Below are 13,904 nucleotides of genomic sequence, written 5' to 3' on the forward strand. Positions count from 1 at the left end.
TCGTAGCGTAGCACAGGCAGATGTCGGTGTCCATAATTTCTAGTTCGAAAAATAATTTTTAATTAATCAAATGCGCTATTTAAAGTTAAATAATGTTTTGGAAAAAAATCGGGAATTCCGTTTCAGATAGATATTTCCGCGATTCCGTCCGCGATTCCGGAAAATCAGTGCCTCTAGGGATAAGACCAGGACAGAACAGTTGGAACATGTCCAGGAGAGGTGAAACGAACGCACCCCAAGTCTGTGAAATTTGTCGTGACGTAGGCATTGTTGTGCTTCTTCCGGTGACATCAGAATACTAACTTTCAAAATTATTTCAAGCAATTGGGACATGGGGATTCCCATGGTATTTATCGATATAAAACCTGCTTTTTCACTCCATTTGATAAAAACGTGATCCAAGTGTCTTACAGGTTTGTAGATTAACCAAATTATAATTTATTTTCGCTGGATGGAACTAGGGTGTGCAGCTTTAATGATATGACGCATTAATTTCTATGTTTCATCCAACAATAGTACAGCAAGCTATGGGTCACATGCTATTAAAACAAAGATTAAAATTATAATACATTTATAAAACTGGAGCACAGTTCATTGTAGGCAAGACAGACTAATTGTTTAATAGTCCAGCAAAAGGGAGGCTACTCGCATTAATTTCATGTCGCATTTTAGTCTTCCCACCGACACTCGCATTAATTTAGGGGACCCGTTAATTTCAGGATCTACAGTATTTGGAGAAGAACCTACCTGACAAATCAATTGTTCCATTTCCTTCTTAGACTTCCCATGGTGTACAGCCAGCTCTGTAAGACAGTCCTCGTCCACTGTTTGCTAAAACATTAAAAAGGGGGTGAAAAACCCAAAAACTTTGCTGACTGGATGAACAGGCCTCTAAGAATTAAAAATCTGTGTGACCCATTTATCGGTTACGCAGAAGTAAATTGCCATTTTCTTTTTGCATAACCCGATATATCCAAGTAAATGGTGCTCCAAATACTTTTCCCCCTTTTGGATTAGGGGTAGCGTATTGTTCATTACCATGAACTTAAAACTAGAATGGCAAAGTCAGTGATATCTTTTCAATTAAAAACGTTACTGTTCTAATGAAGATAATCTCCAAACACAGCCATAAATGATTACCTTATATTTGCTCTTCCATTCCACAGGGATGTTGAGGCCCTTGCTAAGCCAGGGGTGTCGTAGGAGCTGTTGCACTGTGATGCGTTTCTTGGGATCAACTTTAAGCATGTGAGCTATTAGGTCAGCACTGTCACTACTTAGCCAATCCGGAACATCATACTTGCCACTCTGCAACACAAAAATTCACTTAGAACAAGTTTGTTTTGTTTAACGACACCACTAGAGCACATTGATTTATTAACCATCGGCTATTGGATGTCAAACATTGCTTAATTTTGACAGGAAACTTGTTACATTTTTTCATTATATATGCAACATCCCACAGACAAGATAGCACATACCATGGCCTTTGATATACCAGTCGTGCTGTACTGGCTGGAACGAGAAATAACCCAATGGGCCCAACGACGGGGATCAATCCCACACAGACCGCGCATCTGGTGGGGTCTTTACCACAGGGCAAAAATTTCACTTAGCCCCATGACTATGCTACACAGCACTGTGACCCGTAGTGAATTAAATCATCACAGTATACGAATCATGACTTTCCAATACATCACAGCAGGTAACTGACATTTAATGTCCATTCATATCTGCTGCATGTTACCTTTTTTATTATATTTTACGAACAATGCTAACCAGAAAAAGCATAAACAGATTGACTAATATTCTGTCTTACTTTACTAGAACTTAGTTGCCTTTGGGTGTCATTATCAAGTTCCATATGACTCGAACATTTTCTGGTTCTCATCAAAATGACAGATCGAAAGGGCGACATTTCTTTACATTCAAGGGGCGAGATGTAGCCCAGTGGTAAAAGCGCTTGCTCGATGCGTAGTCAATGTGGGCCCATTGGGCTATTTCTCGCTCCAGCCAGTGTACCACGACTGGTACATCAAAGGTCTTGGTATGTGCTATCCTGTCTATGGGATGGTGCATATAAAAGATCCCTTGCTGCTAATCGAAAAGAGTAGCCCATGAAATGGCAACAGCAGGTATCCTCTCTCAATATGTGTGTGGTCCATAACCATATAACCGTACATAAAATGTTTCGAGTGCATCGTTAAATAAAACATTTCTTTCTTTTTTTCTTTACATTACCAGGTCCAGATAACATGCTATGTATGTATACTTTTCATTTACATAGTATAAAAAAATAAATAACATAATACATCCCCTAAAAATTGTGCTTGGCCCTCTTTTCTATGTAGACCCAGGTAAAGGAATTTTTCGGCAAATTATCACAGAACATAGTGTTGTATTTACTTCATGAAGAATAGAGAAGACAAAAGTTACTTGAATTTTTCTGTATAGTGACGGTATCTTGTCATCATCAAATGGTAAAAATCCACAAAGGAGAGCATACAGCAAGACACCCATACTCCAAAGGTCAGCCTGCAATACAACAAAATCACATTGAAAGTTTCCATATAAATAGCAAGAAATTAAATAAAAACAGCATGTTAAAACAAAGGCTTTTTACGTTCAAGTAGTTCTAGTACTGAATGCAAAAACAAAGCAATCTCCAAACAATTGTTGGGTGTTTGTTTTGGGGGTTTTTTTTTGGGGGGGGGGGGGGGGGGGAGCGCAATAGTTATTTTGATTGTAATACCCCTTTCAGACCCCTTCTCTAATCACTTTTGATTTAGCCAAATTTAGTAATAGTTCCAAAAAAAATAAATCACATTTAGGTAAACCACAGTTAATACTGTGAATTATAATTGTCTGGAAACCGGCCTCGGTGGCGTCGTGGCAGGCCATCGGTCTACAGGCTGGTAGGTACTGGGTTCGGATCCCAGTCGAGGCATGGGATTTTTAATCGAGATACCGACTCCAAACCCTGAGTGAGTGCTCCGCAAGGATCAATGGGTAGGTGTAAACCACTTGCACCGACCAGTGATCCATAACTGGTTCAACAAAGGCCATGGTTTGTGCTATCCTGCCTGTGGGAAGCGCAAATAAAAGATCCCTTGCTGCCTGTCGTAAAAAGAGTAGCCTATGTGGCGACAGCGGGTTTCCTCTAAAAACAGTGTCAGAATGACCATATGTTTGACGTCCAATAGCCGATGATAAGATAAAAAATCAATGTGCTCTAGCGGCGTCGTTAAATAAAACAAACTTTACTTTATAATTGTCTGGACAGTCATATCAATGTAAAACCTGTCCTGCATCTTATCAGGATGTGGAGCCCAAATCTCGTCCTCTAAACAGTTCAAGTTTCACTCTTTATTTTAAATGACCAATAATGACGGCTAGCTCTCTTTTTTTAATATATCACCGTGTGATAATTAAGATTGGCATCTTTACAGACAGAATCAAACTATCAAGGAACTAACATAATATTGAGAGGATCTGATGCCAATACTGACCAATGACTAAATTATGGCCTAGTGGCCAATTACTTCATTCCAACTGGGTTTTATTACCTTGTTTTTGACCTAACTGATCATTCTTTAAGTTGGCATGACCCGTTTCAAAATTACAGTATTCTCGCTTCCACATTTAAAAAAGGTGAACTGTCCTCATGTTTGGTTCCACCCAAACTGTAAACTAAAAAAAACCCCACAATTACCTCAGCAGTTGGCAGTTAGCATTACATAAGGCTAAATAATCCAATTTTCACCCTGTGTCTTGCTAGCCAAAACAAATGTGTACACTATTGTGTTGATAAATAGACTATACCTCTGAACCAAGGTATTCTTTGCCAGATATCAGCTCTGGTGCTGCATAGGCAGGACTTCCACAGCATGTCATAAGGTGGCGATCCATCCCACCCTTTGGCTTGGCACACAGACCAAAGTCGATTAGTCGCAAGTTCTGCTCATCATCAAGCAACAGGTTTTCCTGAAAGTACAGTGCACTGTGATGGAGAGTTTGGGCTTCCTGTCAGTGTCAAAACAACCAGATAAAGCAAATATGCTTTTCCATCACTAGTTACATTCAGGAAGTAAAATTTCACTGTTACTGTTAAATTTAAATGACGGTTACCCAATTTTTCATTCCAACCCCCCCCCCCCCCCCCCCCCCCAATATATAAAATGGTCTTCTAAAACTCAGATGGATCCAGTATTAAATTCAGATGTTTGTTTAACAATATCATGTCAATTTTATGTAAAACAGACCTTTGATAATTAAAAAATATTTAAATAAAAATTGTAAGTGCAAAATTGCAATCCCTGCAATTAAAAAAAAGTCCACGGAAAATACATGCCATGAAAAGAAATTTGAATATAGTCCACAGCAAAAGAAGTGCTGTGGAGAATGAAAAACTACCCAGCAATTGCCACAGCACTGTAGATTACCAGTGGCAATTGCAAGGGTTAATTATTTTTTCACAAATGAAAAGCAAAATCTATATCTCTTCTTCAATACTTCTTAGATGTTAGACTATATTTAAACTTAAATACAGATGTATATACATTTTACTATGATAATTGTCTCACTGGTTTGAGGTCTCTGTGAGCGTATCCACAGTAGTGAATAAACCCTACAGCCGACACGATTTGTCTGAAGAAGATCCGCGCCTCCGCTTCCTCAAGACGATCTTTAGACACGATGTAATCAAACAGCTCTCCTTCCGGGCAATACTGTACCAAAATACAAACAGTCAACTATATGAGGCAATGACCACCATACAAGAACGCACTATATTGGTGAAAAAAAATCTATATATACATTTTCTGACATCTACCTCACCCCACCCCTCCAAATACAATGTGTACATATAACCAGATATATATATATTATTCATTAATATGTCTTTGCAATTAGTGACAATCACTATATACTCTTTGGCATGACATAAAATGTAAACATGTTATACAAATGTCATTGCAATATTTAAAAAAAATTGCCACAAAATATTATAAAAATACAGCTAATTATATAAAACATTGTCATTATTTATTAATATCTACTGAATGTAATGTCATGGTAGTTGTATCTTCAGCAAGACCTGATCACCTCTAGAATCATGTAGAAGCAACTCCTTCATGGCGATCTTCTGTTTCGATAACATGGTACAGCTTACAGATGAGTTGATGATACAACTCCTTCATGGCTGCTATTTCGGTCTTCACTCGTGGAAGATCCTCCTGTGGAAACAAAGGAGCTCGGAATGAGTATTTCAGTAATGGTACATGACCAGAATGAGTATCACATAGTGAAAATCAGGGCTCTTGTTTTCAGCTAGATTTCTGCTCATTTTCTATATAAACCTAGACTTTGTATATAATCCTTATTCATGATCAAATGCTTATGATTTTTAAAATATGAACCCTAAAATTATATATATAAAAAATAAAGTAAGCTGTATTTACTGTATACAAAAAAGTGTACCATTAAGTTCCATCTCTGTCACAGTTCTATTGTATTCTGTATCTACCATGTGTATTTTCTTAAAATTGCAGAGTTGCACAAAAAATTAAAATATCCTTTGAGTCTATACACTTTACTGCAACCTGATTGGTCCAGAGGTGCTTGCTTTTTTTCGTTCATATCTCGATGAACCGAAAAAATTTAAGCCACGCCTACTACCTGGAGTAAGTGTGCACATTGTTTTTTCGGTTCATACTTGCATGAACCAAAAAATAATTGCAGTCAATTCTTAAATAATCAAGTTATTTGCAGAAAGTAACACGAGTTGGGGGTGGGACAGGGAGAGTGGATTTATGTTTGTTTTTAGTTATTGTGATTATAAACACACACAAAAAAAAAAACTGTTCAAGCAATCTGTCATAAGTGCATACTAGTAGTGGAAAGAAAATTAATTATCTCTTTATAATGGTATAATTAAATTTCCATTGTATTCATTACAACATAACGTCATCGTCTGGACACCCGGCGACCAGTGTAGGGTAACGTTTGCCAAATAATCAATTTTTTGTGGTGTAACAAGAAAGCCTAGAGTAGCCCGATTTTATATTGGTGGAATCAGCAAATATTCCACAGAAAAAGGCTTAAAGGGACATTCCTGAGTCTTCTACATTGTAAGATGTTTCCGACTAATAAAATATTTCTACGATTAAACATACATATTAAATATATTTTCTTGTTTAGAATATCATTATAGGCGATTGTTGATAGTAGCAGGTAGGTCCTCGGTTTTCAATATAATGTGTACAGATTTTATAAAAGGGCAAAAGGTTTATTCCGCACGAAATTAAATGAAGCTTATTTAAACTATGAATGTGACTTCTATAGCTTCTTGGATAAAGATTGTGAAATCGATCACAAAATGTTATGGACAAAACTTAGAAATAAGAAAAAAAGTAGCTATATTTTGTCTTTAAAGGTCAACAATACAACTATAACACAACCACAAGATATTTGTAGTTCTATGGCAGAACATATTAGTCGAGTATTTAGGGACACAGAAGATAAACATTTAACACTCTCTGCTTCTAAAACACAAGTTGTTGACTTCTGTAAGGATCCGGATACAAACCTTATTCTGTATGGAAAGGAACTGCCATGTTCAACAACCATAAAACATGTTGGCATTAAATTACAAAGGTCTTTAAAGACTTGCAAAACTATAAAATCCACCGCCATGTCTCTAGTTCAGGCTGGTTGTCACTGCCATGGAATGAATCCTGTAACTAGTTCATTCGCTATGCCTATCAAAAGCCTTGTACAGTAGTGAATTATGGAATAATTTAAATACAAATGAACTATTGGCGTTAGAAAGAGCATATAAATTTGTAATAAAGATTATCCAAGGTCTTCCTAAAACATGAACCGATTTTTGTCTTGGACTTCTTGGCAGTATATCCCTTGAAGGACATATAGACAGAAACAAATTATACTATTTAGGACATCTTTTGCGATGCCCCGTGTGGACTCTGGCTTACAAAATTGCAATCACTCGACTACTAAGTTTTAAAAATCAGTGTGTTCGTTCAAATATTGGCTTTGCAGCGGATATATACACAATTCTTCGTAAATATAATCTACTGCATCACCTCAACACATTTTTTCTAACATCAGTATTCCCTAGTAAGCATACTTGGAATAGAATTGTAAGAAAACATGTTTTAGAATTCACCTCAACAAATTTGTTCTAACATCAGTATTCCCTAGTAAGCATATTTGGAATAGAAATTTTGTAAGAAAACATGTTTTAGAATTTGAGGAAACTAACTGGTAGTTACGAATTTCTTTAAACCCTGATACAATACATTTTCTAAAAATTCATGCCAATTTCGAAGTGCATAGAGCTTGGTCAGTTGCACGGTCAAATCCATCACTAAAGGAGCAAGCAAATTACTTGATAAATATGTGCTACATGGAGGCCAAACTCAGTACACGGTATTTGTACATTATGTACTAGTAACTATTCTGATTTGTTTACACACATCATGACTAGTTGTTCATACTTAACAACAACCAGAGATACATTCTGGACAAGGCTTCTTGATATCTGTCCTACTGACCTCAGTGTAGAATTACATGACTGCCCCGATGATATTTTTATTACAAAACTCCTGTCCTGCAAACCTCCAATAAATACTGATGATGAATCATCTGTTATATAGTGAAACTGTCATACACTTCATTTATAAAATAACGCAAATATATTACGTTAACAATATGAAGACCAATTCCACGCTAACGTGGACATGGAGTGAAAAAATCAAATCATGTTATTCCTTATATATTAAGATTGTTTTTAATGTACAAATGTCTGGAGAATCCAAATCTGATAAGTAAAATAAATGGATGTGTTTGACTTTAGCTATTTTATGAGGATACCGTCACACTAAAAATATGACACTACCGTAAGGCCGGTATTTTTTTTTTAACTTGTTTCCTATTACATGCTAGAAAAATATAGGGTAGGTAGGTAGGAAAAACATTTTATTTTGGAAAATAATTTTATTTATGGATATTAAATAAAGGTGTTGACTACCGGTATCCAAAATATCCTCTGCATGTATAGAAATGCATTATGCAAACCAACAATACCATTAATCACAGTGTTTTCCCTAGAAAGGAACTGGTATAGTGACGTTTTGGGGGCATATTTTACGTGCAGTTTTAAATATACAGGCTTTTTTTCCATTATACAATTTTCAAAAGGACAAAAACCTTATGCCATTTTATTTTCTATATCTATTTCATAACTTAATTTAAAAAAGGAAAGTTCCCAGTGACCACTTACAACAAATATCGAAACACATCGAGATCTTACTGACATTTAATCATTTGATTTGGCAGTAAACTCCATCAGTATCGGTAAACATTCCCTCCCCTAGTTTATCAGGTCACTAAATTTCTATAAGGCTAGTTTGTCGCTGGAGTAAATCATTAAATATAGTTATTATTATTATTATTATTATTATTATTATTATTATTATTATTATTAATCGGAACACCTCGCTACGCTAGATGTAGAGTAAATCGGAAAAGATCGCATATATTCATGAAAACAATTTTCCGACTCTTCGCCCGATATCTCACGAAAGTTACCGAACTTCAGTTTGAAGGGAATCAATTGTTAGAAGGAAACATTTCGTAGCTAACGGGTCGCCAATAAAACTAAATTTGCGACAGTAAAACCACCGATATACGTTCGCAAATCGGAAAACACAGTAGGGTTATCCCCTAAATCTTCAAATTAGGGTCGGTCAGGTAACCGGAAACAAACAACATTTTATGATATGCCTAATACACACTATGAATTTATGTACAGCAGCCATGTAATTGAAGGTAATATTCTTTTTATTAGTGTTTTTGTTTTACCACTAACAAAGTACTACACTTCATAATCCACTTTAATGAAAAAAAATTAAAAATTTTAGATTTAGGGGAAATTAGAAAACATAATCAGTTTGTAATTCCGTTACCGAAAACAAACAAAAAGTTAGACTGTATTATTCATTTATATCTAATCAAGGAATCAACTCATATTCTCTGAGTATATGTTAATGAACATAATCAGACACATTTACTTTCAAATTCATACATTATTAGGCCAAACAAAAAAATAGGTGTGTTTCCGGTCGACCGACCGTCCCTAGTTTTACCCCCCCCCCACGACCCTAATTTTTTTCTCTCTTAAACTGAAAAAAAAAGAAAAAAAAGTAAAAATAAAAGAGGACAACATCACCAAACAAGAGTATTTCCTTCCTTGCACATTGTTTACGTACTATTATACAATACATTTTGCACATGTAATTCCCTTCCGAAAAACATCGAGAAATTATGGAAAAGCTTTTGTAATAGAGTTCCTTCCCCTGATTAGCTACCACCAAACAGCTTAGTCGGTCACGGAAGTAACCGAATGTACGAACATAGCCTTGGTACAGGTTATTTAGATTAACTATAATCGTATCAATTCAGCTTAATTCTCGTCTTCACTTAAATCAACAGGTCTTATTATTAATTTATCTCAAATGTTTGCATAAAGTATTTAAATTAAGAACAACAAAATTAATACAAATGTCCCATTAATTTAAGGAAATACACAAACAGTACATACCAATACTACTACTACTACTACTACAACAATGACAACAACAATAACGATAAATAATAAAAATAATAATAATAAAAATAATAATAATAATAATAATTAGTATTATTATGATAGTATTCAATAAAATAAAATAAAAAAATAAAAACACACACCCTACCTACCTACCCTAATTTTTGGGGGGATGCAATCAGAAACACACATATTTTTTTGTTTGGCCTTAATAAAATTATATAGCTGTAAGTTTACATATGTAATTCCGTTACCATAGGTTTGTAATTCCGTTACCCTCTTTGGTATATATTGTCAAGAAACACTTTAATATAAACCTACATAGTACTAAAATGCTACTCTTATCCATATACACCAATACATCAAGTGATGTAATAGGAAGATATACAAAATCTTTTTTAAAAATCCATATGGTAATAGTACTAGTAGTGGCTCCAAATACATTTGCGGAACACCCATAGCAAATATAAATGTCATCCATTAACAATATAGAAATTAAGGAAATCTGATCAACTTTAACCAAACAGTACTACTTAAAAGCTTCATTATGCTGACTAAACATCTGCAATATCCATGACAAAATTCAAGTTATAATCGAAACCTACTAGAATTATATCGGGGCTCAAAATATTAAGTAAAATATGGCCTGCCATTATTTATTTTTTAAATAGCAGGCCAAAAGAAATATGGCCTGTTGTGAAACTAAAATGGCCTGCTGGAAATAAGACAGCACAACTTGAATGTAAGGTTTGGGACAATGTGTGGAAAATTAGGACCTCTGATATGTAGTTTAGAGCATTATAAAATTAAAATGTAACAGAATTATGAGCTAATTGAGTTAATTTTAGCAGGTAAATGTTTATTTCACTTGCAAGATTTAAAAATAAACTTCTTTTCACTTTTTACAGGCCGCTATTTCAAGCCCTGTACATATATCTTTAAACATATATAGGGTCCAGAAAGTGGAAATGTAACATAACATATCTACTTGAAGCAAACTTTAATGTTACTTTATCCAAAGGCATTTATTGACTGTACATAATAATTTATATTTAAATGACAGGATATCCAGAAAATGGAAAGTATCATTCTAATTACCAACATTATGCTTTTAAATGTATATAATGGACAAAAAGAAAGCAACCGTTTTATAGTGTTAATCTGTCTTTACAAGGAAATCTAATCTGAGTAAAATTCTTAAAATGGAAAGATGGCATGTTTAGTTGGCCAAAAAAGAAAATACTGGTGTTTTGAATGTTGTCATGTATGTTATCATAACCTCAGATAGATGAGGAATTTTATTATTAGGCATAATATCTTTAACTTACTGTAATACAATCTAGATGTTTGACAGTCAGTCTATATAATTTTAATTGGCCTGTGTTCCTCTGACCTGGTGTAATTATCTTTGTTATTAATAATGTCACTGTTCAGGAAAAAATTTCAATTGCTGTCAAACATTTTAAACATTTACTATGTAATATGTACAGAGTTTATTGCTAGTTTAAATCTCCACTCATATACATGTACGTGTACATGTTACCGATATTGAAACTAGTTATCATTTGAAATATTAATATGAATGCTTAAAACAAGTATACTGAATTATTATTTAACTTATAAAATTATGCAACATATTTGCAAATCAAATTTAAAGTAAATAAATATTGTTTTTCAAAAGTAAATTCAGAGCGGTAATTTTGTTACCGAACTGTGTAATTCCGTTACCGGCATTCAATGTTGTACAACAAAATTATGAAAAGATAATTTGTAATATAATTTCTATTTTGTTAATCACAAGTCATTAGGTCATCATTCCATCATGAAGATAAATAATTATTTCATCATACTTCACAGAGTTTGTTGATGTTTTGCGGTGCCCGTAAAAATGGTGTCCGTTTTTACGTAATTCCGTTACCAAACTTTAATTAAGTACTCATGCACTACACCTTGCAGTAGGGAGTCTCACTTCTGCCCATGACAAGCACTAGTGCAGTAATAGTGTATTACCACGAATACAGCGTCCATTACTGCTCACTGCCTTTGTTTTTTAAAAAATATTTTGTTTTGATTCATAAGCAGACTAATAGACCCAGTGATTTTCCGCAATCACGGAAAACGGACGGAATTCCCATTGTGAAACGGAATTTACATTTGGAAACGGAATTATGATTTTCCGCGAAGTTAAAACAAATTAATACTATCTTACTACTGCCACACGCTGTAAAACTGACGATTGACCCATGCGCAGTACTATTGGCAAATGCTAGACTGGATTATGCGCTTCACGATAAATCAAATGTTCACACTGGGAACCAATCAAATACTTCGCGAACGTTTGCTGGATGAACGTGGGTCTGGTTTACTGCTTAATCTGATGCGCCTGCGTAGATGGGACAGGCTTTTTTCCAGGAGTAAGTTTAGCCAGCAGTTTGTCACTAACATTTGTCTTGGAAGATAGATTTTTACACTACACATTAAACCGAATGACCATTTCGGGAACCACCAGTCAAAATATGTTTGCAAACGTTTAGCAAAAAACGGCTGGCTGAACGTTGCAATGTTACTTTATTTCCGCTGTGTCATGCACATACTTCAATTTGCAGACGACGTTAGACTGTCAAAGAGATGATAAAATAAATGTTTACGTTTTATGAACCCTAAGCCCCATTGAATAAAGCAGTGCACTTAATTGTTGGACAATCATGCTTTATGTAGTTATTATAATTATAGCCTTTACTCTTGATGTGATTTTTCGCTACTAATATGCTGGCTTATTTTGATTTCATGACAAATAGCAACGCATGTCGACACCATTCAATTGTCGGACCCTTTAATTTGTCACAACTTGTGTTAGTTCAATTGTTAATTACATATTGTAGTCTAAAACGGAATTTACAAAAACATGAAACGGAAAATAGTTGGGTTTTTTAAAACGGAAAACCACAGAGTCATACTTGTTTTATTCTTGGGCCAACAATTTCGCCAACTATATGCATTACCACAGAGTCATACTTGTTCTATTCTTGGGCCAACAATTTCGCCAACTATATGCATTACAAGTTGACTACATTGCACACTTCTGTGGTAACAGAGTCCGGCTCATGATAATGTTCTGTTCGAACTCTCTACAAGAGGAATAAAGAATATACATAAAAACAAATCTTCATAAAATCATGCCCTCCAAATAATGCTACATTTTATGTTTAGCAGTTAAGATTAAATTTGTCAAACCCCAAGTGCTCGTTTATCCATAATCTTGACTGCAACTTTCTCCCCTGTAAGAGCATGGTAGGCCAGCTTCACTTTAGCAAAACCACCTACAAAACAAAACAATGTTGGTATAGTGGTAACATTATTTATTTCAATATTATGTAACCATTCTTCGAAATATAGGCCTCTGAGATTTGAAATTCAAGTAACCCCATTTTTGGGGCGTCACCCTGAACTTCATGCACAAATGAAAAAAGGGTCCTGACTTGTACAAGCGATTGACAAAACCACAATATTGTTTTCGCAATTTTCAAGAGGTCTGAAATAAAACCACATGCCACCTCTTCGAATGAGATTGCCATGATAGAATTTGAAACTTAATTTGTTTAAGAGGTGCAGGATGTATGTCAGTGGCAGTGCAATTACCTGAGAAGTGATGCAGTTTGCAAGCAAAGATATAACGGGACAATATTTCTAAATCTTAGGTAACCGGAAGTCAGCTCATGTGAGGTTTACTTCGGTAACCAATTGGTCAATTACATTAATATAGTTCTATGCTACACTGGTGCTTCAAATGTATTAAAAAAATAAACTAATTTCCAATTGATGGTTCACATGATTTTAAAGTTGCGTAACCAACAAGCGAACAGAACAATGGTTCTCGTGAAATACTGTGCCCTGTATAAGTTTACCTGAACCAATGGTTTCTCTCAGATGGTACATGCCCTTAAGCTCTGGATACTGGGAAGACATGGTGAAAAGTCTTTAGCCACAGTCTGACTATGGCTCATTAAATGTAGAATTTTGTATGCTTGGAAACATCAATTACTAAAAAACAAAGAAAACAACTAATTATTTGGTAATTAAGTTCAGTGGAATAAAAACAAAAATAATAAAGTCATAGACCTATATGTATGTATATGTACGGACGATCTACTATAATTAAAAAACTTTTTCTTTAAATATAAATTATAATGCAGTTTTTAAAATAAGCAAAATCAAGGCGTGCTGAAGATAATGATCATAAAAGGGTGCTAGATGAGCAATCACCTGGTGTTGTGTT

General features: G+C 34.8%; 1 protein-coding gene across 1 annotated transcript in view; it reads right to left on the reverse strand.

The window, feature by feature from the left end:
- Positions 1 to 13,904, reverse strand: part of LOC121378988 (maternal embryonic leucine zipper kinase-like) — a 30,084-nt gene that overhangs the window by 13,664 nt on the left and 2,516 nt on the right. The window contains 9 exon segments of the mRNA XM_041507417.1: positions 748 to 831; positions 1,141 to 1,308; positions 2,437 to 2,535; positions 3,823 to 3,984; positions 4,584 to 4,727; positions 5,104 to 5,121; positions 5,124 to 5,234; positions 12,863 to 12,948; positions 13,534 to 13,669. Of these exon segments, the coding sequence (XP_041363351.1) occupies positions 748 to 831; positions 1,141 to 1,308; positions 2,437 to 2,535; positions 3,823 to 3,984; positions 4,584 to 4,727; positions 5,104 to 5,121; positions 5,124 to 5,234; positions 12,863 to 12,948; positions 13,534 to 13,594 (933 nt within the window). The 5' untranslated portion in view covers positions 13,595 to 13,669.

This window comes from Gigantopelta aegis, chromosome 8 (genome assembly GCF_016097555.1).
Source record: "Gigantopelta aegis isolate Gae_Host chromosome 8, Gae_host_genome, whole genome shotgun sequence".
Taxonomy (NCBI): domain Eukaryota; kingdom Metazoa; phylum Mollusca; class Gastropoda; order Neomphalida; family Peltospiridae; genus Gigantopelta; species Gigantopelta aegis.